At 41.7% G+C, this 26,737-nt stretch overlaps 1 protein-coding gene across 2 annotated transcripts in view; it reads left to right on the forward strand.

The window, feature by feature from the left end:
- Window positions 1-26,737, forward strand: part of DOCK1 (dedicator of cytokinesis 1) — a 323,977-nt gene that overhangs the window by 68,445 nt on the left and 228,795 nt on the right. For both annotated transcript variants that reach the window (XM_054206749.1, XM_054206750.1), the window contains exons 23-25: window positions 331-439; window positions 13,583-13,653; window positions 15,138-15,244. In XM_054206749.1, the coding sequence (XP_054062724.1) occupies window positions 331-439; window positions 13,583-13,653; window positions 15,138-15,244 (287 nt within the window). The remainder of the gene's footprint in view (window positions 1-330; window positions 440-13,582; window positions 13,654-15,137; window positions 15,245-26,737) is intronic.

A 26,737-nucleotide genomic window follows, 5' to 3' on the forward strand; every position in this document is an offset into this window, starting at 1 on the left:
AACTGGGTCACGGCTGAGGGATTCACCATGACTTGAAGGCGTAAACAACAATACTGAATGTGGCATTTTACATAGGAAGCTTTAACATAAAAAATCTGCTGTTCCCGCTGGCCCAGCCCGGTCAGTCTGTCATGTCTTGGCTTGTCTTTTTTTTTTTTTTTTTTTTTTTTTTTGGTGGAAGAAAACTCCTGGTTCAGTGAAGAAACTTGTAGAAATTCTTGAACTTAAAAAAAAAAAGTAACGCAACACATTATCATCTCAACAGTTTTTTTTAAAAAATGTATTTCCATTTTAGTTGGATCGTGCTTATGAAACCTAATTATTTTTCAGACTTTATGAAAACAAAGGAGAAGCAGACTTCAGGGAGTCTCTGCTGCAGCTCTTTAAGTCCATCAATGAGATGATGAGCAGCATCTCTGATCAAACTGTCATAGTGAAGGTACGTGCTTCACAGGGCTTCCAGGTTGGCTTTACCTCTGCATCCTAAACCACAGTTAGGCCATCGATGAAGCGTATGCTTGTATTTGTCCCCAAAAGCGTATTTTGCCTCACATGCGGCTAACACTCGGTGCTTTTAATGAAGGGTTTGTGACTATAAAGATTGTGCTTTGAACCAGTAAATTTACTTAAATTGCTGTAAATACCTCACTTTTATTTTTAAAAGTGAATGTAGGGGTTAAATGATGTTTAGCTTATTGAACTTGTATAAATTAAGGTATTTTTAAGGCATTATCTTTAAGATGCTGATGATAATGTAGATCATTGTATTCTTATGCACTTATATCCTAGGCTGTTCAGGAGCTTCAATATAGTATCTTAAGCCCCAGTACGTGCTTTTAATGGAAAATCAGTAGTGAGTCAGGCTGCAAACTCCACCCCACACCCCTCTCCTTTTGTCCCTTTAAATTGGTAGTTACTTTTGGTAGCGTTGTCTGGCTCATGGAATTGGGAATGTGGTCTCTGACCTCAAATGAACACGAGTACTGATATCAGAGATCAGAGGCACGGAATTGTAGGACTGGTAGGTTTTTATATCCAGAGGAGTCTGAGGTCATTGTGCCAATACCGGTCCCACGTTCTGTTAGTGAATCTCTTCATCACGGCAAAGTACAGACTATCATAAACACGCGTTTGATGAGCTACACCTTGAAGTTCTCCTTCTGATTCCAAACAGAATTTATAAAAGGACATAACTCTTGACCTAGCCATGCTGAATCAGTTGGAAGATGATGATCAGAGAGGGGCTAAGAATCGGGGTTGAATTTGGGAACAGTGTGACTCCTCCTGCTCAGATGTGCAGTGGATGTGCGTTAGAAGAAGGTTTTATAGCAGCTGGGAGGCCAAGACAGACAATGGCCCAGTGCTGTGCCAGTGCAAGAGGTTTTTCTTGAAGGGAACTGGGAAGACTACAGCAGGAAAGCTCCGAAGTCAAAGACCCTGGTCCTTTGTCGCTGAGTGCACGCAGGTCTTGGGCTACTAATACCATGCTGAGCACAAAGCACAAATAGATAGTGGGGATAAAGCTGCTGAGTTGGAATGTTTTAGGCAGAGAGAATGAGACTGTATCATCTGATAACAAAATAAGGATATTGCATGTTTCAGGAAAGCTGTATTTTCATTCCATTGCCAAAGCATCTATCCTGAATGGAAATTGGTAAGTTTGAGGCAGTGACTCAGTGTGCTATCTGGCGTGTTACAAATAGGATGTTTTCAGATTATGAGGATTGAATGTAAGATTTATTTTCCCCAAGACTCATTTTTGAGGCCTACTTCAGGAAGGCAGATGCACATGAGCTTTTTTTCTTTTTCAACAGTTTATGGCTTGAAAAAAATAAAAATACCCCCCAAAACTGATGTGGTTTTCTTCACCTGAGATGCAGGAAAAGAAGACAAACTTCCTAGCAGAGCTAGAGAGGTCGCACTAGAGCAGTGTCTGTCCTAGTCCGGGTGTTGTTTCACATTCCCATCTTTGCAGACATGGGTAGAGCACATCTGCTGTCTGCATTTGCCTACGTGAAGTTCGCTGGGAGACGAAACGTGGACAGACGAGCCAGAGCGGGGTTGTCCGAGAAGGGTGCTTGGGGGTGCCTTTCAGAAGCCTTGACAACCTTTCATTCATTATTCATTGCTTTCATCTCCTTTGGACTCTTAATTACTCAGCTCTTAGAATACATCATTGCTAGTATTGGCTTTTTGCAGCTTGTGAGATTGCTTTTATTATGTTCAAATATCCACTGAAGCACTACAGTAACCAGAGGTGTGTGGTTCTATTGCAAAGAATAAAGTTATTGAATCGGTGGATAAACGTGGGGATTTTTGAGAGAGAGCGAGGATGGTTTCTGTGGATCTTGTCTGGCAAAGCTGTTGGAGTCCTGGGAGGGTGTCAATAACCGTGTAAAGTGGACATGGCCTTACAGGCTTCACTCAGCGTCTTTATCAGCGATCTGGGGTTGGCAGTCAAGTTCCATGCCTAGGGGTGAGGAAGGTCAGAAGGACCTCACAAAACTGAGTGGGCTGAAAGGTGAGCTTCAAGGTAGACAAAACGTAAGGCAGTGCATCTCAGGCAGAGTAAATTAATCCCTGTGTGACGGTCTACTTGAAGCTGGCAGTTGCAGATTGGGGAAGATGCTTTGGAGTCATAACTGACAGCTTTCCGAGGTCATCGGTTCCATGTGCAGCGGCAGGCGAAGAAACAACAGGGTGTTGGGTGTCAGTCAGAGGGACAATGAGAACATGGGAGGGCTGTCATTTTGTCAGTAGATACCCTTGGTGTATCTGCGTCTTGCGTTCCATGTGCTGTTCTGGTCTCCGTGCCTCAGGAAATAGTTACAGGGGCGCGGAGAACCAGGGCTGGGAATGGTGCACCTTCCTGCTGGGCGAGCGCTCTGTGAAACTCTCCTGCACCGAATCCCACGCTGCAAGAAGTGGGATGCACTCACTGACAGCAGTAGGAGGTTAGTTTAAAATAAGTAAAGAAAAATCTTTCGTTTCTGAAGCTTGCTGTCACAGGGGGTTATAGAGGCAGCGTCGGCAGGCCTGGAAGGGTTAGACAGATTTACTGACCACAGGCCCTTAGATGTTCTACAAGGATGGGTGGAGATGCAGCCTGAAAGGATGCTGGAGGAGTCAGGAGGGGAATGGACCACACAAACTGTAAATGGCATCTCCTGTGGCCACCACTGGAGACCAAGTGCTGGGCTGTACGCAGCGTTGGTGGGACACAGTGAGCATTTCTTGTGCTGTTGAAGTTTTGTAGAGCGCTAATGAAGATAAGCAGATAAGTTGCTAGGTTCCTGTGTTGCGCAGTTAAGATCAGCAGATCTAGCTGTAGCAGTTTCAGGCTTTTTTTTTTTTTTTTTTTTACTGTTTTTAATATATATTGGGGAAGCTAAATAAGTGTATACAAAATAAGCCTGTTTGGAGAGATAAGAAGTTGAAAAGACCTACATAGAAAATTAAGGTGCTTTACATTAAAAGAGACAGATGCTTAATTCACACATTTGAATATTTCTATTTCTCCGTGCAAGAATTGTAATTTGCCTTGATAGTTTATCGACATGAAGCAGAACTGCCACTGGAAAGTTTGTCTGAAATGTTCACAACTTTTCTCTTTGGGCTGGTTGTACTGAATTTTTTTTTTTCCCCAGCCTATCTGTTAAGAGAGTAGCCTTCAAGCTGACACCGTGCGGGGGAGAATGAATGACTGCAGTCTTATGTTCTTAGCAAGAATTACTCTTTACCTATTCAAATATTTATGTCCTTGGGGAAGCTGATGAGCTGTTTCTGACTGTAGCTCAGGTCTTCAGTTATTTAACATTTTGCATTTAAATTGCCTCTTTTTTTTTTTAATTTAAATTTTTCAAGGCTTTGGGTGCATTTTAAAAAAAAAAAAGTTTCCTCAAAAGAAAACTCAATGAATTGTACAAGGATTTAAGACCATAGAGCACAAAAAGAGGCTTTGAATTTGTAACTCTCTTAGTATTATGCTATTAAAAATCTCCTAGGGTGGGGGAGAATTTGTATGTGTGGCTGCTTTGCAAACTTGACTTCAGTTTCAGCCTTTAAGGAAACAAAATCGAGAGTATTTTCTGTGGAAGGCAAATTAAAAGTGGCATTTTGCAGTTTTGTTGGCTGCAGGTAGGGATGAGATGACTGTCCACCACATCAATTAAATTTTTGTCAAGACTTCGAAGGAAAAAAAAAAACAACAAACAGAAGAGCAAAAGCCCTGTCTGTCTGCAAAATCCTCCGCTGCACCAAAATCATGCTTTGCGTTACTGAGGATGCTTTGACTCCCAGTCTCCTGGCCAGGGAAGGCATTGACCTGAGTAATTTGGTTTTTTTTTCAACAAGATCCTCCAAGAAGCCTTGAGTTGGCCTGGAATTAGGGAGAGGCACGTTTGTGTCCGCTCTCCATCCTTCCCTGCTTCCGATGGGGTGTCGGTCAGAGGAGGGGGCTCCGAAGGCAGCCCCAGTGCTGGCCCCCGTCTGCTGCCCGCTGCGTCGGTGCCGTTAACGGTCACTTGGTGGCTTAGGAGCTGGGCACCTAGTCCTTACGGTGTATAGTTGTAGTGCCTGGCGTAGCGTATGCATGGAAAAAGTGTATATTGCAGAGCGTAAAGGTCTGCTTCCTTTCATGAGCTCTTGGTACTGCAAAAATAAGAATAACAATTTAAAAATATAATTAAAATTTATTTAAAGTTTGAGTTGTAGTGCTTCAGCGACGTATTTCTACAGTAAATAGGTAAAAATCCATATATTCTTGGAACGCGAGCAGAACTTTAGTTGCATTTATAGCTCTCAGTCGGCTCAAATATGTTGCAATCAAACATTAGGCGTAAAAATGAATTGAAAACATATTTATTTCTTATCCTAGCCTATAAAGGCAGCAATAATCAATCCTATCGGTTTGAATTTGAACAGCCATTCAGTCCTACAGGTTTGAATATGACAGCTAGTATGGTGTAGATTACAGTGTTTAAAACAATGCAGAGTTTGTTTTTTATAGTTAGTTACCTAAATATAATTGTTTAGGGATTTTTTTGTGTGTGTCAGTGCTGACTGCAGCTGAGGCAGACATTCAGAGGCTGCCTTTTACACTTGATTTTTATATATACTTAAGGTGTGCAGTTGTCCAAACTGGAGAGGGAAATTCAAACTGATTTGAGCTGAGGGACGTTTTGGTCGTCCTCTAACTAACAGAACGTTTTCTTGCATTGAGAAAGGTAGCGGGCTGCAGCAATAGCTTGAGATGTAGAGAGATTAAACTTTGTTTTCAAGTATCAGTTTCATTTTAAGAATTACTTGATTAAACAAGGTGTGCAGCGTTTGGTGCGTATAGATATTTTTAATGGTTACAAGTATAGTGAGCTTCCCTGATTTTATTCCTATTTTCTGCTAATTGGTGCATGATAATTATTTCCTTAACCTTTTACTGTTTAAGCCTGAGCTCAGCTGAAGCCTAGCACGGCGCTTCAAGTTCAGATAAAAATGCAAATGTTTCCTGGTAATTTATTCTTGCATCTCTTTGAAACAAGGGCAGTTGAGCCAGCTGCGTGGAATTTCCGAGGACTGTCTGATTTAGGCTGCGTCTGTGTGAGGCAGCTGAACTATTCTCAGCAGGGTTCTTGCGGTTGGCTCTAATGTTTGCTGTTCAGCCTGACTTTGTACTGCCGTTCAGGATGGCTGAAAAAAGCTGGGCTGGGTAGCCCAGTTAGTTCTCTGTGCTTTAAATGATCTTGATAAAGTAGGTGTGTGTATAAAATTATCCTGTAATGTGACCACAGAGAGCCGGGGCGGAAGATGATAACATTTCGCTAATGTGAATTCTCTTGTGTGTGTGGTTTTTTAATAATCCTTGTCACTTTTAACACATGGTGCATATTTCTCAGTATCCGTACCATGCTTTTTCCTACTCCAATATTAAGCATTTATTGCTAAAGCCACAGAGAAGCCAACCGCATCCTGGGCTGCATCAGAAGAAGTATGGCCAGCAGGGCGAGGGAGGTGATTCTGCCCCTCTGCTCTGCTGAGACCCCACCTGGATGCTGGGAGGGCTGGAGCCCCTCTGCTGGGAGGACAGACTGAGAGAGCTGGGGGGGTTCAGCCTGGAGAAGAGAAGGCTCCGGGGAGACCTTCCAGCCCCTTCCAGTCCCTCAAGGGGCTCCAGGAAAGCTGGGGAGGGACTCTGGAGCAGGGAGGGGAGCCGTGGGACGAGGGGGAAGGGTTTTAAAGTGCAAGAGGGGAGACTGAGATGAGATGTGAGGCAGAAATTGTTTGCTGTGAGGGCGGTGAGCCCCTGGCCCAGGTTGCCCAGAGCAGCTGTGGCTGCCCCATCCCTGGAGGGGTTCAAGGCCAGGTTGGCCGGGGCTTGGAGCAACCTGGGCTGGTGGGAGGTGTCCCTGCCCAGGGCAGGGGGGTTGGAACGAGGTGATCTTTAAGGTCCCTTCCCACCCAAACCATTCTATGAATCTATAAAAGTATTTATATGAAGACAGGGATATACATTACAAGCTGCTGAGGTACCTAGGAAGAAAACAAAAAAAGACTGCATTAGTCTGCAGGGCTTTTCCAACAGGTTGAATACTTTAAAACCATTGTTTAAAATTAGTCGAGTAACAGACTGCAGCCACGGTCTGAGGTTTCTGTGCCTTTTAGAGCCTATATGGGCAGGTCTGTTGTTACACTGGCAACAAAGGCAATAATCTCCAGAAGAGCACAACGCCACTTTATTCGTGATCATGCTTTGTGCTATTTTACACTGAATTCTGTGCCAGAGGCGCTGGTTCAGTTATGATTTGGAACGAGTGACTGCCGTAGGTGGGGGCAAATCCGAAATGGTGTTTAGCCATTCCTGGAAATTGTTTCATCCAGCTGTTGATTGGGGTTAATGTGGCTGGGTCCATGAGTTTTAATAAAACGGCATCTGGGATAATGCTTGTGTGGAAGGTAGGTGCTTTGTGTTGAATGACACAAAAGATGAAAATTAACATTAAAATCATGTACAAATTGGGTCAGGTAAAACAAATTTATTGCTTCATCAAACAAAAAAGTTCCTAAGAACATACTGTATTTGGCAAAGAGATTTTATGCTTAATTTTGAAACTAGGCGTGCTGTTTGAAATGAATGACTTTAGAAAATGACATTTTTTAAATTAGGTATTTTTGCTTTTATGTAGTACAAAGAGATGAGCTTAAATCCTAGACAAAACCTGTAGAATACATCTTGTTTAGTACTTTGCAAACGTCATTTGTTCAGTCTAATGACATCCTTAGGTTAGTATTGCAGTTTTCTTAAACTGCTGCTGTAAAGGAGCTTTCGTTATAGTTTTTTGACATTGCTTGTCGGTATAAGCCCAAGAATGGGATAAAACTTAGAATTTGCTGTTGTTGCAAGACTGCTTTGCTGTACTCCGTGCTGCTTTGTTTTCATTTACCAGTGACCAGTGTTGTTATCCCAGTAGTAATGTCTGGTTTGTATTAATGAAGAGATTGCTCAATGTCCTCAACTGTCTAATAAACAAAAGGAAACCAATAAAACTCCCATTGTTTATATCCGTTATCCAAAATTATCAGAAGTGACTTTAAGCTACTTAGCAAGGCCGCCCTATCGTATTTGAGCGTGCTCTAATGCGACAAAGAAGTGTTTGTGCAGACCGTTTGTCTTCTCTCGAGGAGTAGAAGGACGCCGTGATGCAATACAGCGCCGTATTTTTGGTCCCCTTCTCGGGTGGCTTTGTTTTAATGCATCAGGGTGTTAGTTCAGTTGTGGGGAAAATAAAACTTTGGTGTGAAGAGAGTATGGTTTTTCTAATTCCACAAACCTTCAGATGTGCTAACAGCTACCAGATGTGACCAACACCAGCGATGCTTACGAACAGCGCGTGCCGAACGCAGGGATGCAGCGTGACTTTCTGGCTTTGAGAGAGAACAGATTTAGGATACGTCTCCAAGTGCTGTACAAAATATGCTCTAATTGTGCGAATCTTGTCATGCTTCTTAAGCGTGTTTCTGAGCATACACGCTTCTCTAAATGTGTTCTTCGTGGCTTGCTGTTACGATGGATTGTCAATGTTTGAAACGATAAGCTGTGTCCCAAAGCTTAAAGTTGAGGTTCTTCCCTTTAGCTAACGACGTGAAGAAAATCTTCACGAAGAAATGGAAAACTCGGGAGCTTTTTTGTAAGGCAGTTCCTCCAGGTAATTCTAGGGGTTGGGGTTTTTGGGGTGCTTTTTGTTGTTCCAAAAAATAAGTGAAGCTTACTCTTTATTTACACTGTTTATATACGCAAGTGTCAAAGTGCTCTAACAGGTTTTTGGGCATTTAGGGTTTTTTTTCCCCCCCAAAAAAATTGCAGAAGCAGCTCCTTTCAGAATAAAATGTGCAAATTGCTGGCTTAGGATAAATTTTTAGTCATGGAAGCTCCATGAACCTTTAGATCTGAGGAATGTGCTAGATTTTCTCTTGGTAGGTCCCATTCCTTACCCATCCTTGTGTAATTAAACCTGTCTGGAGTTGAACCATCAGGTAAAAGAGAGCCGTGGCAGCAGGGGCCCTGCAGTGGACCCTTCTCTGATGTTCAGAGGGACCACCATTAGAAAGAACGCTTCCATTGCACTTTGTCTTGTCTATTCTGGCCGCCTTTCTATATCTGATAGGTTTTTTTTGTTTTGTTTTTTATTTCCCCCCAACTAGTCTTGTGACGAACGCCATCACTGAATTTGTTTCTTCAACATGAAAAAAAACCCCCGCGTTACTTAACTGCTAGCTCTGAAGAAGTTCAAGACGATAAAATTAGCTGTTAAGTCATTATAAGCACGTCAATGAATTTATCTTAAAGGTTGCAAAGGGTGACTGCTCTAGATAGAGGGGCGGTTGCGATGATTTAAGGAATAAGGTGCAATTATTCTGTGGAACGATAAAACCTAGGAATTTCGTCCTGTGTATTGACCGTGCAGAGAACTGTGACCGTCAATTATTGCTTAATTTATTCTATTTAAGGCAAAGCCTTGACTTTTCTGGACCTTATTATTTTCACTTAGTGAGTTTTATTTCTTGGCGTACTTAATTGCCTTTTTTATAGTTTCGAAGGGTATCCTTGAAGCACTGCGCGCATCGGCTGAGCAGTTCAATGGGTTGTGTTGGCAGCTGGTTCATGTAATAAGTGTCAGTTAATGGTTCTTTGCATCCGTACATACTTTGGCGGTAGTATAATACCTTTTCTACATAGATACGATGTTCATAATGGGGAAGGGAACAGGTATTTGTGTAAGTGCGCAGCAGCATGCGGTGGGGAGAGGGAGAAGTGAGGGATGAGACACGCTCTGGAGAAGAGGTGCTTGGAGGTGGCTCACGGGCTGAGCTGCGCTCGCTGGCGTCGTCCGGATCCTTGACTCGCTTGTGAATCACATCCCAGGAAAAAATATGTCCAATAACACCCTGACAGTCGATATAACAGTGAGTGTACAAGGAAGTTTAACTCAGTAACAGGGAAAATATATCCATTATTCATATGATGCGCTGTCTTCTCTCTGCTTTCTCTCCTTTTTTCATTCTTCCCCTTTGCTAGTTTATTTGTGTGCTTTGTAGTACTTCAAATGAATGATTTTGTAACTTGATAAGGGTAGTAATAATTTCTCACTTGTTTTCCACAAAGAGAGAAGCCCCCTTGGGCAGTAAGATTTTGAGTGCAGCCTAGCTTGAAGCTGTTTATAATTATTGACTAAGTACGTGAGACTATTTCCAGCTTTTTATAGCTATCTAATGTGATCAGATGGCAATTATTGCAAAAACCTGTTTGATTAAAAATTAAAGAATTAAGATTCTTCATTATTCTGTTTTCTCTGATGCTGTTTTGAATTTTCAAGTGTCTTAGGCATCACTGTGCAACTATGAAATTAAGATTGTGATTTAGTTTGCCGTGTACTTCTTGTAGAAATGAGGAATTTGGAACCTTTGTCCAGTGCTGATCAAGAATGGAAAGTAATCTAATTTAATTTGTTTCAATGGGAAAAAAACCCAACCAAACAGATGGCTTATTTGTTTTTTCCTGATATTATATGAAAAGACAAGAACAGGTTTTTTATCTGCTGAATTTAATATTCTTCACTTAAGTATTCCAGTACCCTGGGAATAACCAGCATGGCAATTGTGCTACTGCTGACAAAAGATCTACTTTCAGCTGCAGCTTCTAACAGAGTAAAATCTACAGCGAGAGCTGCTCTTTTACAGGAGTTAATATCAACAAAAAGTTATTTTCCTAGGCCTTTGGATTCCACAGGTAACAGATGTAATCCTGGGGCGGCAGAACCTGCTTGCCTGATCATGCTGTCGGTCATAGGATTGAGTCAGTTGAGACTGGAAACTGGGAAATACACTTCCACAGTTTTCTTAAATTTTAAGATATTAAACTTTAATCAGTTTGTCCATAAAGCAGAACCTAAATGGCTGATAATTATTGTAACTACAAGCTTTTAATTGATGTTGTAAATAGTTTTACCTGATAGTACTTCATTTAAGCCATTAAAGTGTTAATTTTAATGATTGCGCCAGCACAGTGTGAAATTCTAATTCAAGATATAAAACGCAAGCTCTTTTTTAGTATGTGTTACTAAACATTTATTGCTACGTGCATTTGAATGATAAGCAAATAAAAACACAGCGATGGCTGCCGTTTATAACTGGTCATTAGAGTCCTCATCCATCAAAACACATAAGCGTGTACATAATGGGGCTATTTGCATAATTACAGTTATGAGCTTGATTTCTGTGCATGTAAGTAGTCCTTTAAGCTTACGTGGAAATGGTTGATGATCAAGCTTGACAGTTTAAATGGACTCTGAGTAAAAACTGGAACACTCGGAAATTTTCATCTAACCTATTGACACGTTTGTTTTTTTGCTCTTTTAAAAGTGGTCGGCAAGCGTTGGCAAACTTCCCTCGCCGGCTGCTGGAAGCGATTTGACAGGTTTCTTTCTCTCCTGAAGAGTTCACTCTGTAGAAGTGGCTTTGGAACTCAAAACTCTTTTTCTTTTTTTGTTTCTTTTCCCGCTCCACTTTTCCGCTCTTTCTGTGAACGCTTCGGCAGGTGAAAAAATCACATGTTTTTTTTTTTTTTTTTTTTAAATCCATAACAAACACCAAATAGTATCAATACTGTGGAAATACACCTTTTTCTTTTATTTGAGCAAATATCGGTGGGAAGTGTTTGGGTATTTACTCAATTCTAGTTGATAGACTGAATTCGAGAACAGAATTGAACACGTGCTATAATGGTCTCACCTTATACACTTTGTTCGCCTTGTTGGCAATATTGATGAATATTCAATGAAAAAGAAATTGTGTGTACTCACCTTGCAGAAGAATATACGAGCTGAAGTGTATTGCGTCCTTAAGTTTTAAGAATGTAATACTTTTAACTAGAAATTTTCCCAGCTGCTGCAGCCTCGTGGATCCCTCCAGGATGGGTGACATTCCCAGGCCCATACTCAGTGCTCACTTCCAGCCACTTGTGTACGTGCTGGAATAGCAAAGCTTATAAAATTCCTAAAGAATCCGATAGTGCTTCATAATTTAGAGAAAAGATTTGCCTGAATTTGTGCTTTTGGGCATGGTTTTGGACATGGGTCTGTGCTTTCTTAAACCATCTAACCAAAATCACTTCAATCTGCATTTTTACTGAGAAATATGTAAATTAATAGCTGCTTCATACATTATTCAAGAAAAGACATATTTTGTATCGCTGATACCTCTGCTAATCTTATCTAAAGATATGCAGATGATCTAATTAAAATAATTATACTGTATAATATACCTGAACTTTACTCTAAAATAGTACGTATTAATCATTAATGGTACTTGTATTTTTAGCTGGAAGGATGAAGTACTTGATTGATAGTGGATTCTAAACATTTTTTTTCCCCTTTTTTCTGCTTAACAGCTTGGGCCGAGATGTCCCTTGTGACTGTAATCAAATAATTGACTTTGTGCATTCCAGAAAGGTGGAATTGGATTTAAAATTCCTAGGGTGGGGCAGAAAAGTGTAGTTGTTTGAAAATAGGCAAATGGTTTTGTATGTACCTGCGAGGCAGTACTCCTCCGCTCTGTTTCCCTGTGCCTCTTCCTACCATTAACAACTACTGATAAATAGAATTTTTCTGTCTCTTGAGTTCCTCTGACCGTGGATTTGTATAATATAATCACCTGTCACATCACGGACTTCAGACTGGAAAATAATTGATTAAAAAAGAAAAGTATGAGGGCTCGTCTTCCTTATAATTCAAAAGGGTAGTGAGCACGTGGTGCTCTCCCGGATGGAAACTGCAAATTCTAAGCATTAAACACACCAACAGAAATGCCTTCTATGGGGAATGAGTCATTCCCCCTTTTGAGGCAAAAATGCGTCTGTAATCAAACTGTTTGATATTATCAATAAAATGCAGAGCAAAGCGAAATTAGTCTGGCTGTTGTGGTTTCTATTTGAATTACTGGGGAATTTTTTCTAGGCTGGTTCTCACTGCTCACAAGAACTCGAGGAATCTCAGTAAAAGTAGCGCATGTGTGTAAGCTAATAAGGTTAAGATTAAAACCAAAAGACTTTTGCCTTAGGGTTTCTTAGGTAGAACACTTTCTCATTTATTATTTGAAATAGGGCATTTAAATCCATTTGCAAATAAAGAAAAAAACCAACCCAACAAGCTAACTTTATCTAATTGAAATGACTGTTTGTGTAGAGTGATTTTTATCCGTGCTGTTACTAGAGGTCTGTTTACTGTTGTCCAACCTAACGTAATCGTGCCAGAACACGCTTTGAAGTGTTGGGCAGGGATTTCTGTTTGCTGGATTTTTGTCCTTGATGCCTCTAAAAGAACGTTTTTCTAGAAATAACTAACGAACTACTAATTGTTACTAAGAAATGGAAAGACAAAATTAGTTAAAATCATGACAAATTCTTAAAATATTAAACATCTGCGTGTATCTTCGGAATCCTTTCATTCAGTACTGTGAAATGGAGCGATGACTCCAGGTTCAAGGGGAATTAGGAAGAACTGCAGTTTCATTAGTGGCTACCAAGAATTTACTGCAGGGAAAAATGACAATTGTGTGGTTTTGTTTCATATTTAAGTAGTGGAGGGAAAATAAAACCCAAACAACTATAGCATGGCTGATGAGGAGAAGGTGCTTCTCCGGCTCTACGGAAGATGGGGAAAAAGCGATGAGAGAAACATAACTTAGTCATGGGTTGTGTACCCATAGACCAAAAGGTTTCTATAGCATACTGGAAAGAGCTTGTAAGTCTCTAATTTTGGTATAAGTTGTCATTTTTTGCAGTTTACTAATCTTTCACGCCTCTTTCTTTTGAATCTGTTAAATCTAAAAGTTTCATTTTCATTGAGTTCCAAGGTAGGTACCTTACCCCCGAAAGAATACACCGAGAGCCAGCCACAGGGCTCGGGCTGAGGCCCCGGAGAATCGTTAAGCCAAAGCAACCTGCTCTTGTGTGATTCTCTTCTTGCCGTCTTTGCGTCGCCTTTAAAGACATTTGGATTTCAGTCTTGTTTGTTTGTTGTTTTTATTTTTCTAGGGAGCAGCACTGAAATATTTGCCAGCTATTGTCAATGACGTGAAGTTAGTATTTGACCCAAAAGAACTTAGGTAAGTTGAGCTAATGAAATGTGTAGTGTCAACTTTATCTAGATCTTTATTTTACACACATATGCATATATATATGCGCATATATATATACACACACACACACACACATAAAAATATATACCTAGGCATTGGAATATGATCACCTGAGATATTTTATCATTTCGCTTTATTACCTTTTTTTTCCCTTGCAAATATTGTTATGGCTACAGAAATAGCCTGTTTTTAAAAGTAACATGTATGGCATCAAGTTTTAACAGGTGTCTTGACAAACTTTGCATTCTTGTTGAGTACAATCGTGTAATGAGACAGCAAAAATTACCAGTCGGGCAACTGACATCAAAACTCTTCAGCTGTGTACTTGATGTTTCACTCTTTCAAGTATAAATTTAACATAAATAATGTTTTTGTTCAGTGAACCCTATTGCTGGGTTGATATTTCAGTAGCTTGTAAACACAGGAATGTTGTTAGTAAATAGAAAGGGTAATGGGAAGGTGGTTTAGAACAAAAAACCCATAGAGATACCAAATCAAAACTAGTATTTCAGGAGAACTTTTAAATAAAAAAAAAAAAAATTCTCTTTCACAGTGCTATTACAAGGCATTTAATATGAAAATATGTGTCAAAATGAGGAAAAGAAAGATAAAGTAGAAATAAAATAGATAAGTATAATCTAAGTGTAACATTGCAATGGCTTGAGGAACCTGGCATTTAGCTTCTGCTTGCCTCTACTGTAAACCTTTTTTACACGTGCTCTCACGTTTCCTGCGGGCCTAGGGACTGCATCGCTGGTAGAGTTTCTGGGCTAAATCATAATTTTGATACGTGATAGCACAAGTACCGAGAAAATACACCAAATGAGAAATCCCAGGACTTAGCCTGTCTCACCCCAAGCACTAAAACTGCAGTTCTGTCACTTGCGATATTTCCATTGAGATTGAATAATACTTAGAAGGGAAGGCTTAATAGGAAAAACAAAACCCCGAGATCTTAGGAAGTGGAACAAAATTATTGAAAAGTTTTTTAAAAATCTGTATTATGTGGGAGCTCAGCTGATGAGCGTGATGATACCTTATCCTAAAATGTGTGTTTGTGGGGCTTTTTTGTTGGCTAAAACTTGTAACGTGAATTATCACTTTTTTTATTTTTGGCTTATGTGGTCATGTATTATTCTGTTTATGGTATGTGGCGGTTGAAGTAGAGAGGCAGTAGCACAGACAACCGAAACTTGAAATATAAAACCTTAAATGAAAAAAGAGTGTAAAATTGAGATAATATGGAGAGGGAAATAGAAAAGACACAAAAAAACTGAACAGATGTATTAAAGATAATTCACATTTCTCTGGAATCCCCTTTCTATGTCTGGAAAAAAATGAGTTTGCTTGTCCAAAACTATGTAGCTGTTTACCTGGTTTTGTGCCATTGAATGAGTTTTACATATTTCGGAGAGAGATTAATGCATTTTGACTTGCCTCTTTGTGTGCAGCAAACTCTTCACTGAATTCATCCTGAACGTCCCCATGAGCCGGCTCACAATCCAAAAGCTCTACTGCTTGATAGAAATCGTTCACAGTGACCTCTTCACGCAGCACGGTGAGCAAAGCCTTTGCAGCCATTAAATTGTCGCATTATTCATCGTCTCCAGACCTCTGCGAGCGCAAGGCTTGTCCTTGCTGCCGAACGCGGTGGAGGTTGTAACCAATTAAGGTTGTTCCATTAGAAGGACAAGAAGATTTAAAATAAGTGAGGAAATGCTAATTGACACTTAGCGCAGGTTATAGATCACAAAGAAGTGAAAGCAAAAACTTGTAATTTTTAATTTAAAAGGGCACTAAGCATGCAGTGTTATTGGCATGTGGTATAACTTTAGCTATGATGTATTTTATCAAAAACGATGGATTTAGCTTTTGTGCTCGGTGAAGTTCCATAGAGAGAATGGAAGTTTTTGGTGTTCTTTCTTTCCAAAGCATTGTTCTCTGCCCTTAAGCTGTCCCTTAGCTGAAGTAAAACATCATATAAACCCTTTAGAGTGTGCTGTTCATCCGCGCTTTCTTATTTCCATACCTCCCTTTTACGTTAGTGGGCCAGTGAAAGGTGAGTTCAAGCACCTCTCTTACGGATTTCTCCATTTAAGGTGAAAACATTTTTATTCTTTTTCTAGATGGCTGCAGGTTAAACTAACCTAAACTAAGTGTTTATGGGCTGTCAGAAGAAGTTAATGAGGGAGCAAGTAGGCAATGGTTCACTGATAAGGGGAATTCAAAAGGATTGTTCTGTCAGATCAAAAACGCTGGGACCATGTGATGCACAGTGCTGATAAAACAATTTTTTATGGTTCCATTCGCAAAAATGTTCTTGGTGGACTGGCTTTGCACTGGCAGATGTTAGACCAGACCAGGTAACGTCTAAGCACAGCTGTGTGACTTTTGGATCTCGTAACTTCTTCCAGTTAGCAAAGAAAGTATAAAGCCAACACCATCTATGCTGCAATCTATTACGCTCCTTAACTTCACAAAACTTTATGCTTTTGCGCCTGGTGCGGTTCAGCAGCACTCCTAGAAGGTGGGTATTGCGTGGATCTGGTATTAACAACTGTGGAATTAAGTCTTACCTGTCACACTTTCTTTCCACTTGACATTTTCTTTCTAATTTTGTGCAAGCAGCAACGAAGAGTGATGCTCAAAGGATGAACTTTATGTTTTGATATCACTTTTTATTTAGATTTGCAGTAAGGTTATTCTCCAAATTTATGATTTATAAAAAAAATACATGAAAAATTACTGAGTCTACATGATATGTGTTGCATGCAAGTTTAAACCTTAAACTGGAGAATTAAGAGCTGACGATAGAGATCCTGGAGACTCTGAACCTTTCAAGAAAGAGGTCAAGCTTTTCCATAAGGAAGCCTTCAGTACATTACAGTCCCACTTGAGCAGGGAAGTGTAACACAGGTTGTAAATTTACTTCCTGCAGTTATGGATGGTGAAGAAGTAAGAAGAAATCTGTCAAAAACAAGAGTCCACCAGCCGTGTCACCACATACTGCACCAGCAAGTCCAAAGGCAGCCCAGCTTGATCTTGGCTTTGGAGATCTTTTGAGATCAGCCCTTATGAACCACACCAAATGAGCGACACAGGCTTATGTATTTGTAATTGCAAGGTTTGCAAGAGTAAAAAGGAGGAATGTAGATGAAATTCCTTGTGTTGGAGCTTGGGTAAAATGGTGCAGGTCTCCCTGAGACCATTTTAAAGTTTGCTCTTTAAGATATGTGCATCAGGTGTTAGACCTTCCCTTCATTCATTCTTAGAGCTCTGTCTTTGTAGTAATTTTTCCTTCTCTTGGCTGCTTTTAGGTTAGAGTCACTGATATAAGGTATTATACTTGACTGTCCTGGATAGGAGGAAATTGAGATAACTGGGATAAAAAATGAAATTATGCCTATAAAAAACACTGCTGAGGAAGGCTATGGTGGCACATCGTGTATTTACTGTATTAATCTTTGACTTCCCCTATTCACCCAACTACATTTTCAAAAGTGGAAGGAGAAATTGTGCGTGGCTGGTTTGTTTTCCAAACCTAACCCTCAGCCATGTGGGCTGCAGCGAGTGGTACAGTCTAACTATTCTCTTGTAGAGCCACTAAGAAATTTAAATGAATCGGTTTTAATAGCAGGGTCATTAATCTGAACGCAGTCCGGCGTTGTTGACAGAACAGTGTTACTTAATGGCTTTTGGATCTTATCAGGAGGCTCCTAACCAGGGGTTTTCATGTCGCCGGCTGTTAAGAATGTCTTAAATCTAATGTGCTTCAGTTGAGCTGTTAAGGGGATTCCAGGCACGTACGCTGCTCGCGCTGCCCAGCCTGGGTGCACGGGATGCTGCCTTCGCGCCGCTCTGCGGGACCCACGCTGAGGACCAGAGGATGGAGCCGGGCACTGAGGACTCGCAGGGCTCAGTGCAGCAGTGATGTGGCTGTGCCGCTTCCCGCGGGCTCTGTCAGCGTACACATCTCGCCCTTCTGTATGGTTTTCTCTCACCTCATCTATAGATAAAATATTTTTTTGTGTGTGTCCATAAACAAAGTGTTATCTTAAAAGCATCTCTTGCCAACTTTTAATTCTCTGCAAAGCTTGTGTCTGGAGACCCAGTGTGGTGGGAAACTTTCATAAACACTAAAGTTCACTTGAGAATGAATGAAACTCATACCCTCATCCTTTGTTAAATTTAGATTTTTTGTTGCTTGTGGGTTTGAGTTCTTATTTGCTGAAAGGTAGTTCCGCTGCCTCTCCTCCTCCTCATTTATTCAATATTTTTTAAGTGATAGGCAATACTTTCATATAAGTATCCAACTAATCCTGTATCATATTGCAGCAATGAGATTTTCTTTTCTAAAAGCAATATGCAGGATTGTGGAATTGATGGAAAACTGTGAAATGTACAGAAAATCAAACAGCATTTCATCAGTGTATTTCTGGTAGAGAAAAATGCTCTAATTCTGTGCTTTGAGAGGTCAAGGAAGATTTGTTTTTGTCTCCAGAGGAGTTAAAATTCAAAACACATGGATTTGGGGGCAAGAGGGGTGGCTGTGTGAAATATTTTTCTAAAGCATTGTGCTTAAAGAACGATGTTGAGTGATGAATTGTTCAGTGGTCTTCACAAAACCTGAGAGTTTGGGACCTTGGATGAGAACGTACCGTGGTATTGTAGTTTGTATGCCTTTAAAAAAGGATGTGAAATACAGTTTTTACATTTGTTTGCTTCTTTTCTGATCATGTCTTGTGTTGTTTATATGTTTCCTTCTGAAATTCAAGGTATCTTTTCTCCTTTGCAGAACTTGTACTTATTTTTAGTGAGCCCCGTCAGGAAAATCCTGTACGCTCCTCATGTTCTGGTGCTTTTGTCGTAACAGGGGCTCATAATAGAGCCCTTACACCAAAGGGAAAAAGAAAAATCAGTATGTAGCTAGTCAGTCAAGGTGATGTTAAGCAGAGTGTGTGTGTGTCCATTTGTATATATGGATTTGACAGGAGAATAATAGCTAGGTCACCTCAAGGAGCGTGTTTTTCCAAGCTTGTGGTTATTTACAGAGGCCAACAAGTAGAAATCATCTCTCTGTATAGACTAAATCTGTGTCAGATCTTCATGCTTCGAGTTTCTGTCCTTGAAACAACAAATACTCAAATATCACCAGGAAGAAAAGATTTTCCAGTTGGTTCCCTGCTACCGCCGGGACAGCTGCTCCTGCCTATTTCCAGGTGTTATGTTCATCGAGGTCAAGGCCTGTTTTGCACGTCTCAGATGATCTGCCTCCACACCCCCCCCCCCCCCCCAGTTTTGTATCAATAATCTATTATGGCGTTGGCGAAATAAATGAGAATTTTTGTCTGGAAAAGCATGAGATGCATCTTGTTTTCCTCGAGTGTGGAAGAACAGTCATGGTTGCTGCAGGAGTTCTCCGCAGTGCGTAAGGTAACTATTTCCGAGGGCTAAGTCACAGCAGTGAGCTAAGAGCATGCCCTTAGGAGTTTCTTAAGAGCTAAACTGCTGTGCTCTCCTGTACTATTTTTGGGTGATTTAACTTGCTTTTGTGTATATATGTTGCCCAAGCAGTGATACCGGCAGGGTACAGGATGCCTGTGAAGAGGGTAGTGGGCGGTGTGCGCTTTGGAGGAGTTCGTTTGAGACTGTCCCATTCCCTGATTTTTGTAGAGAGGAAAATTATTGGGCAGCACTCGCTGTGTAGGGGCTGGATGTGTCTGTGGGGACTTCAAACACCCCAGTGTCCATCTGTGCTAAGTGGGATGCAACTTTTTTGCATGCAGTGAGGGAGTGTAGCGGTAGGATAATGGTCGTGGTTTTAAACTGGAAGAGGGGAGATTTAGATGAGATCTGAGGCAGAAATTGTTTGCTGTGAGGGTGGTGAGCCCCTGGCCCAGGTTGCCCAGAGCAGCTGTGGCTGCCCCATCCCTGGAGGGGTTCAAGGCCAGGTTGGACGGGGCTTGGAGCAACCTGGGCTGGTGGGAGGTGTCCCTGCCCCGGGCAGGGGGGTGGAACGAGGTGATCTTCAAGGTCCCTTCCAACCCAAACCATTCTGTGATTTTATAATTTCAAATTGTCAGCTGTTAACGTCCTGATTCAGAAAGTTATTTGATTTTGAGACTTGGCTATAGCCTTAAAACGTACTAGTTTAGACAAATATGTATACATCTTGCTTAATGAGGACGTAACGACATCAATATGTTTTTATATGTGCCATACATACATAATATTTTAAGATAAAGATTTAAGATAAACATGAATATATAATAATTTCATATAAATAACTGTATATGGCCATATATAAGTAAATACATGTATAAATAAGTTAACACTTACTGCTATTACCAAAATAATTCACACAAAACTTTTTGGGTCTGTGTAAAGAGGCAAACTTTAGATTGAGGCCAACCCCACATCTCTTCCCTTCGTGTCCCTCTCCCCTCCAAAAACCCCCACCTCAAACCCCAAAACAAAGGATGCATTTCTTTAGATGAGCATCTGGAACAATTCTGTCTTGTAACGGTCTTCTGTAAGACTCTGTCCAAATGTAAATAAGAATATAAGAATTAGTGTGGAACAGCTTTATAATAACCTATTGCATGTTTTCAGTTCTAAATGTGTAAGTACTTACGGTTGGTAGTTTAATGAAGTGTCGTATCCTCTCAAACTTCAAAATTTTGGTTCTATGTAAATAGTGATTTATCTGATTTGTTTTGCCCGTAGTGTTGTTCGTATTCTCGGTCGCTTTGTTTACAAATGACTTGCAGCTAATTACCAAGTGATCTGTGGGGCGGCTGTGTTCTTCAATAGCTAGGAAATCTAGTGATTTCTCCATTAGAAAATTGTTAGTCTATTAAATATTAGTAGACAGCACGTAGCATTGGTAAGAGTTCTTATTGGTTAATTATGACTAAAATGACAATCTTTGTCTCCCCGGTGTGTAGCAGAAGTGAGGTTACTAAGCAAAGGTTTTATTATTTTATTTTTTTTTTGGCCACATTAACCAAATGAACCATAAAATAAAGAAATGCATTTGTCAGTGTCCCTCCAAATGAAATGTTTTTAAATTGACAAAAATTTATTGCGTGTATTTAGCTTCAGCATGGTTCCTGTGTCAGTGTTTCATTTGAAGTCTTTGCTTGGATGCCCATAAGTTGATAATGCCTCCTGAGCATCCTTTTATAAAGATTAATATTTTATTCTCACTGCACATTCCTGTGACATTAATCATTGTGGGTTGGACTTGTGCAGTAGAGAACAGATGTCGAATTATTGTTGTCTGTAATCGTTGTGCATCATACTCAGGAGCTATCTTCAGAGCTGGCTTTTGAACAGGAGAGTAATGTTATAGACTATAGATTTATCAAGGCTGCCCATTAATCAGGGCTGGGAGGTGTTTGTGACAGGCAGGCTGATGAAGGTTAACCTTTCCTCTTCTGTACTTCTAATCAAGATACAGTTGATCAACCCAGTGTGTTTCAGAATAGTTTATAGCGAAGGATGCATTTAAAATCTTACCTCCTTGTAGAGGGTATTACCATAGTACTAGATTTGTTAAAAAATATATATATACAGATATTTGCGTGTGTGTATGTTAGTGGGTTCCATCTTTGCATTTTGTTGTCTTCTACCTCTTGTATTTTAATAGAGGTATCTGGAAAACCTTAAAGCCATGGAATTGTTTCAATAGCTTCTCTGGGCAGCCTGTTCCAGGGGCTCACCACCCTCACAGCAAACAATTTCTGCCTCAGATCTCATCTCAGTCTCCCCTCTTTCAGTGTAAAACCGTTCCCCCTCATCCCATGGCTCCCCTCCCTGCTCCAGAGTCCCTCCCCAGCTTTCCTGGAGCCCCTTTAGGGACTGGAAGGGGCTGGAAGGTCTCCCCGGAGCCTTCTGTTCTCCAGGCTGAACCCCCCCAGCTCTCTCAGCCTGTCCTCCCAGCAGAGGGGCTCCAGCCCTCCCAGCATCTCCATGGCCTCCTCTGGCCCCGCTCCAACAGCTCCGTGTCCTTCTGCTGTTGGTGCCCCAGCGCTGGAGGCAGCACTGCAGGGGGGTCTCCCCCGAGCGGAGCAGAGGGGCAGAATCCCCCCCTGGCCCTGCTGCCCACGCTGCTGGGGATGAGCCCGGGCTGTGGGGGGGTTCTGGGCTGTGAGCGCACATTTCCAGCTCGTGTTGAGCTTCTCATCCCCCCAACACCCCCAAGTCCTTCTCCTCAGGGCTGCTCTCCATCCATTCTCTGCCCAGCCTGGACTTGCGCTTGGGATTGTCCCGACCCATGTGCAGGACCTTGCCCTTGGCCTTGTTGAACTTCATGAGTTCGGCACAGGCCCACCTCTCAAACCTGTCCATGTCCCTCTGGATGGCATCCCTTCCCTCCAGCGTGGCAACCACTCTGCACAGCTCGGTGTCATCGGCAAACTTGCCGAGGGTGCCCTCAGTCCTACTGTCCATGTGGGTATTTCTTCCTTAGCATTAAACTTCCATTGGTAATTTGAGGGCCAGGTAATCTTTAGAAAGATTTTACAGGGTTGGTGCTTGCACTGTTCTCTGGGCTGTGGGGTTTTCGTTGTGGGTGGTTTATAGGCTTGTTAGTTTGTTGGTTTTTTTTTTTTTTGAAGTCTGGGAAGGATCTGGATCTTTTTATCAATTGCCCAGCACACTTTGATGCTTTTTTTTATCCTTCCATGTTCTAAAACCTGCAACAGCTACAAACCAGACCGCGGATGTTCCCGAGTTGCTGAGAGAGCCTCTAAGGTGGTAACTGAGGGGCATTGTCAAGTCTACCCAAGGGAATTTAGTCTTTTGTATAGGTTGTGTAATTTCAAATGAAGTAGTATGACAAATCAATTAGTTTTTCCTTTCTCAGAAATTCAGCTTGAATACTTTCCCTATCGATTGGAGCGTACTCGAGACAATCTAACTCAAAGGTGACATAGCTGCAATTTTCGCCTTCTGCGTGCTTGCAGATATTAAATTGATCTTTGACCGTTCTCTACTAGTGGGGCTTAACGGGGACATGAAACATTTTCAAACCTCTAATTAGGGGCCTTTGTAATTTATTAAAGATTGATTCACCTCGCGGGCTTTACAAAGCCATGTTCATGTGTCTTCGCTGGAGTGCTTAGCAACCGGGCATCGGGGTTTCTTTCTCTCCCCTGCATTTGATGAATGGAATGTGCCACACTGCTGTTTTGTGAGGTTTTTCTTAATCTGCTCTGTTCTTCCCAAGTTAGCCAAAACCGAAGGTAAGGATGTATACTGAGGCTCCACAAATGGCCAGGCACAAGGCTGCGATCTCAAAGCCTCTCTGGGACAAACGGGCTGAGCCGAACGAGGCCGTTCGTTGGGTTCAAATTGATGTGGAAAATCGGTCGTTAGTTTTGACCCGCATCCACCTGCTGGTTCCTGTCATGTAAGAACAGTCTGAGTACTTGGGCAAGGAAGGGAACATTTCTTGGGATAGGACTGACTGATGAAGGGCTGGAGCAATTCAGAGGCAGAAGTTTAAAGCGAATTTAAATGGTGATTATATGAAATGCACCATCAAGTCAGTACCAGGAGAACCTTCTTTATGTAATGGCTGGGTCATCACTCAGAATTTTACTTTTTTTTTTTCTATTCAGGGGGTGCTGTGTTTTTTGTTTTTTTTTTTTTTTTAGCTATGGTTATGTATTTGAAACTTAGCAAACTATTACTTTAAATCCACATATATCATTGTCTGCCATATTAGAGCAGTTTGGAGACTTTGTATAAATAACTTTAACTCATTTAATGAGCATCCTGATAAAAAAGCTTTTTTGGTGAGATCAATTCTGTTTAGCCAATTTTTTTTCGCAGAGATCACCTTTCACTTTTAATATTAGTGTAGATTTAGCATAATATAGTTGTAAACAAATAATGGGAACTTATGATGAAGATGTTTCGCTCCTATTAGATTTGGATCTTTTGTAATCTAATTCTCTGCTACCTGATGGAAATGAGTATGAGGGGATATGACGAAGTCACGGCTGGGTGTATTTCCCCATGGAAATACATTGCAGGGTCTAATGTCTGTTTCTTGAGGCAAAAAATTTCAGCCAACACACCATGATTTTTCTCCTGCTTGAGCTATAAAGCTGGAGGTTAAATGACCAAGAAGTAATTAAATAGAAAAGCTCTGCGTTAAAGAAACTAACTCTTCCAAGTACTTTCTTTGAATGAGAGCCCACTTTTGCATTCCTAGTGAATGTGTTTTTACTTGAATCACTTGAGACAAGAATATTTCTCTTGAACTGGTAGCAGTTGGGTGTGCTTATACGCTGTTATTTCTCATCCTCCATGTGTGAGCTTACAAGGCAGAATGAGGATGCTGCTGGTTTGGTTCCTCTCTAGCATCCTGTTGAGACGGAGTGCTCCCTGTTCTGCATTAACACGTGTTTTTTCTCGATTATTTTTTAATTCAATGACTTTTATTTTTCCCCATTGCGCAGTTCGTGAGAGCAGGATTCCAGCCTTTGTGCTGGGTATCTTGCTGTAGGGACGAGTTCGTGGGACGTTGCTCCTGTACCTCTGTCCTGCCCTGCAGGAGACAGAAGGCTGTGGTCACCGATGTGCTGGGACTCCTGAAACAGCTGCGGAGAATAGTTCCAGTCATTGCAGTTGGATCTTACGCACTGGCTGAGGCTTCTGGCAGGCTTTGGGCAGAGGCTGCTTCCCTGTAAAGTCCATCTTTGTCTCATCCATCCTGTTTCCTTCTGTTTTTTGGTGGCAAAACCAAGTCCTCTTGAGCCCATCCTTTTATCACAGAGACTCATCAAGTGAGAGTAATTTTCACCTTGGCACTGAGTTTTTAACGCCCGTATCAATTTTTCCACTGCAAGCCAAAACACACCCCCATAAGCACGTATTGATTTCTTCGTCCTTGGCCCCCCTTTGCCTCCTAGCTGCCAGGTTTTCTGGTACCCGCAGCGCATATTTTAGCACTGGTGATATCGCCTTGTCCATGCCGTGCTCGTGCCCAGCAGACTGGCAGCTGAGCCTCAGTTTTCACTCTGGAGGGATTTGAAGTTGCACCCTCGTGGGGCCCATGCGGTGCTCTGCTACAGCCGTACCTTCTGCAGCACCTCGGCACCCAGAGTGCGACACCTCCTAAGTACTGATGGGAATCATCAGGAATGGGTGAGGGTGGAAGTGCACATTCCTTCTCTGGATGTCTCTTCAGCCAGCAAAGGTACTTAATTCTGGTGCACCAACGCCACGGTCACCATCTTTTGGTGATGGAGATCTTTGTCACCCTTTGAGCTAGTGGTATTGGCTGTAGCTTCTCAGCACCAGTTTGCTCATTCTGTAACTCCTGCCCATCCTGACTGCTTCTGGGTGCCAGTGACATCCGCTGCAGAAGGACAGAGACCAAATGTGGATCAATACAGGGAATGTTTGGTTGCAGAAGAAGTTTCTGCTGCTGAGTAGCACTCCACTGCTACCAAGAGTAGGCTTCCTAGTGTTGAAAGCGTTACTTCGAGCTGTCGATCTCTTGGGTTCTCAGGAAAGGGTCGGGTATAACCCTAAATAAGTGCTTTCACATTGCAGTATGGGCTTAGCCCCTCTTAATTGAGATTAGTCTCCAGTTTTCAGGTTTTAGTCTTGTGCCTCCTGAGTAACATCCTCTGATGTTACTCGCGCTCTTGATGTCGGGGTGGTGATGCTTGCTGGTCCAGAATGATTTAAAATCATCTTAAATAAAGACTTAATTGAGTGCTCCTGAGCATTTCTGAATGTTCCAGGGACTTCAGCTTTTGTGTGAAAATAATCTCTAAGCAATGACACAGTCATTAAGGACTGCCATGAAGCCTTCTCTCGTGAGTCATCCATATGCCATCAAGTCCAAGCAATTTGGGTAATATCACTAAAAAAAATACGTCAGTGTGTTATATCTTTTGTGTGGCTGTCGAGAGCTTCATCCATATTTTCCCAGGTACTGTACAATTGCAGATCTCAAGAGCCAACAGCCAGTGTAGCATTTGACAAGGTGAATTCTTCAGTTGTGTTTTCAGAGATTATTGGCCAGGTGGATTTCTAGTACATGCGCAACTCTTTGGAGTGACCCACATTGTGATAGTACGTCCGTGTGCCAGGAAAACAAAATTTTCCTGATTTTCTTGTTTTTCAAGGTACTTGGTTCACGTGCATAGACACGCATAGCTGTGCTGCTTTCGATCTGTCTTATGCATATGAATTCTCTGAGAAAAAGCTGCCGGCCAGGTTGGTCATCCAGCCCTTTCAGGATGGAGACGTAGGACTCCTTGCTGTGGGCAGAGCAGAGCTCACACCGTATTCCACATGTCCATGAGATAGTTGGGCAGATTGGGAGGAAAAGGGACTTGGGGACTGGTGTCTACTAGGGTAAAATAGCTGGAAAAAATCGGGTTTTCTTCTCTTGTTCTACAATATTACTTAGAGGAGGTGGAAAAATACCAAAACGGTCTTAATTCCTCCTTGTCCCTTCCTGCTTTCCTTTCCCTCACCCCCGAAATATGTTTTAGTACTATGCTGATGGTATATATACTGTGCAATTTAATCATCATTATTTCTTCTTGCGTAAGTCAGGCCCTGATGAACAAGAAAAACCAGTTCCTCTCCTTTGGGTGCGGGTTTATCTGAGGGACTGGGAATGAGGGAGACCAAAGGGTTTTAACTTCACTCTTTCCTGCTTTTGCGGATGAAGTGCGCATGCCTCTAATAGCGTGCTGTGCCTGGTTGCCGCTGGTGCCACCGTACAGAAGGCAGGGATCTCGGTGCCATCTCTCCTAAAGGAAAAAGAGCGTGGTCCAGGGTTAGGAGTGAACTCTAGGTCCCTGCACTCCCTCTGTGCAAGGCAATTTGCAGTTTAAACGTTAATTAGATTCATTAGATCAGTGCCTCAGTGTTACCTGCTGGTAGGTTTAGGAATATCAGTCTTCACCTTATTTCACGTTCTTGACTTCAGCCAAAATGTTGAGCTCCATTGTTTGGCTCCGTGTCCCTTTTCCTCATCTCCCCTGTCTCTCTCCGCAAGTCCTGGACAGGCGGC

This window comes from Rissa tridactyla, chromosome 6 (genome assembly GCF_028500815.1).
Source record: "Rissa tridactyla isolate bRisTri1 chromosome 6, bRisTri1.patW.cur.20221130, whole genome shotgun sequence".
Classification (NCBI taxonomy): Eukaryota; Metazoa; Chordata; class Aves; order Charadriiformes; family Laridae; genus Rissa; species Rissa tridactyla.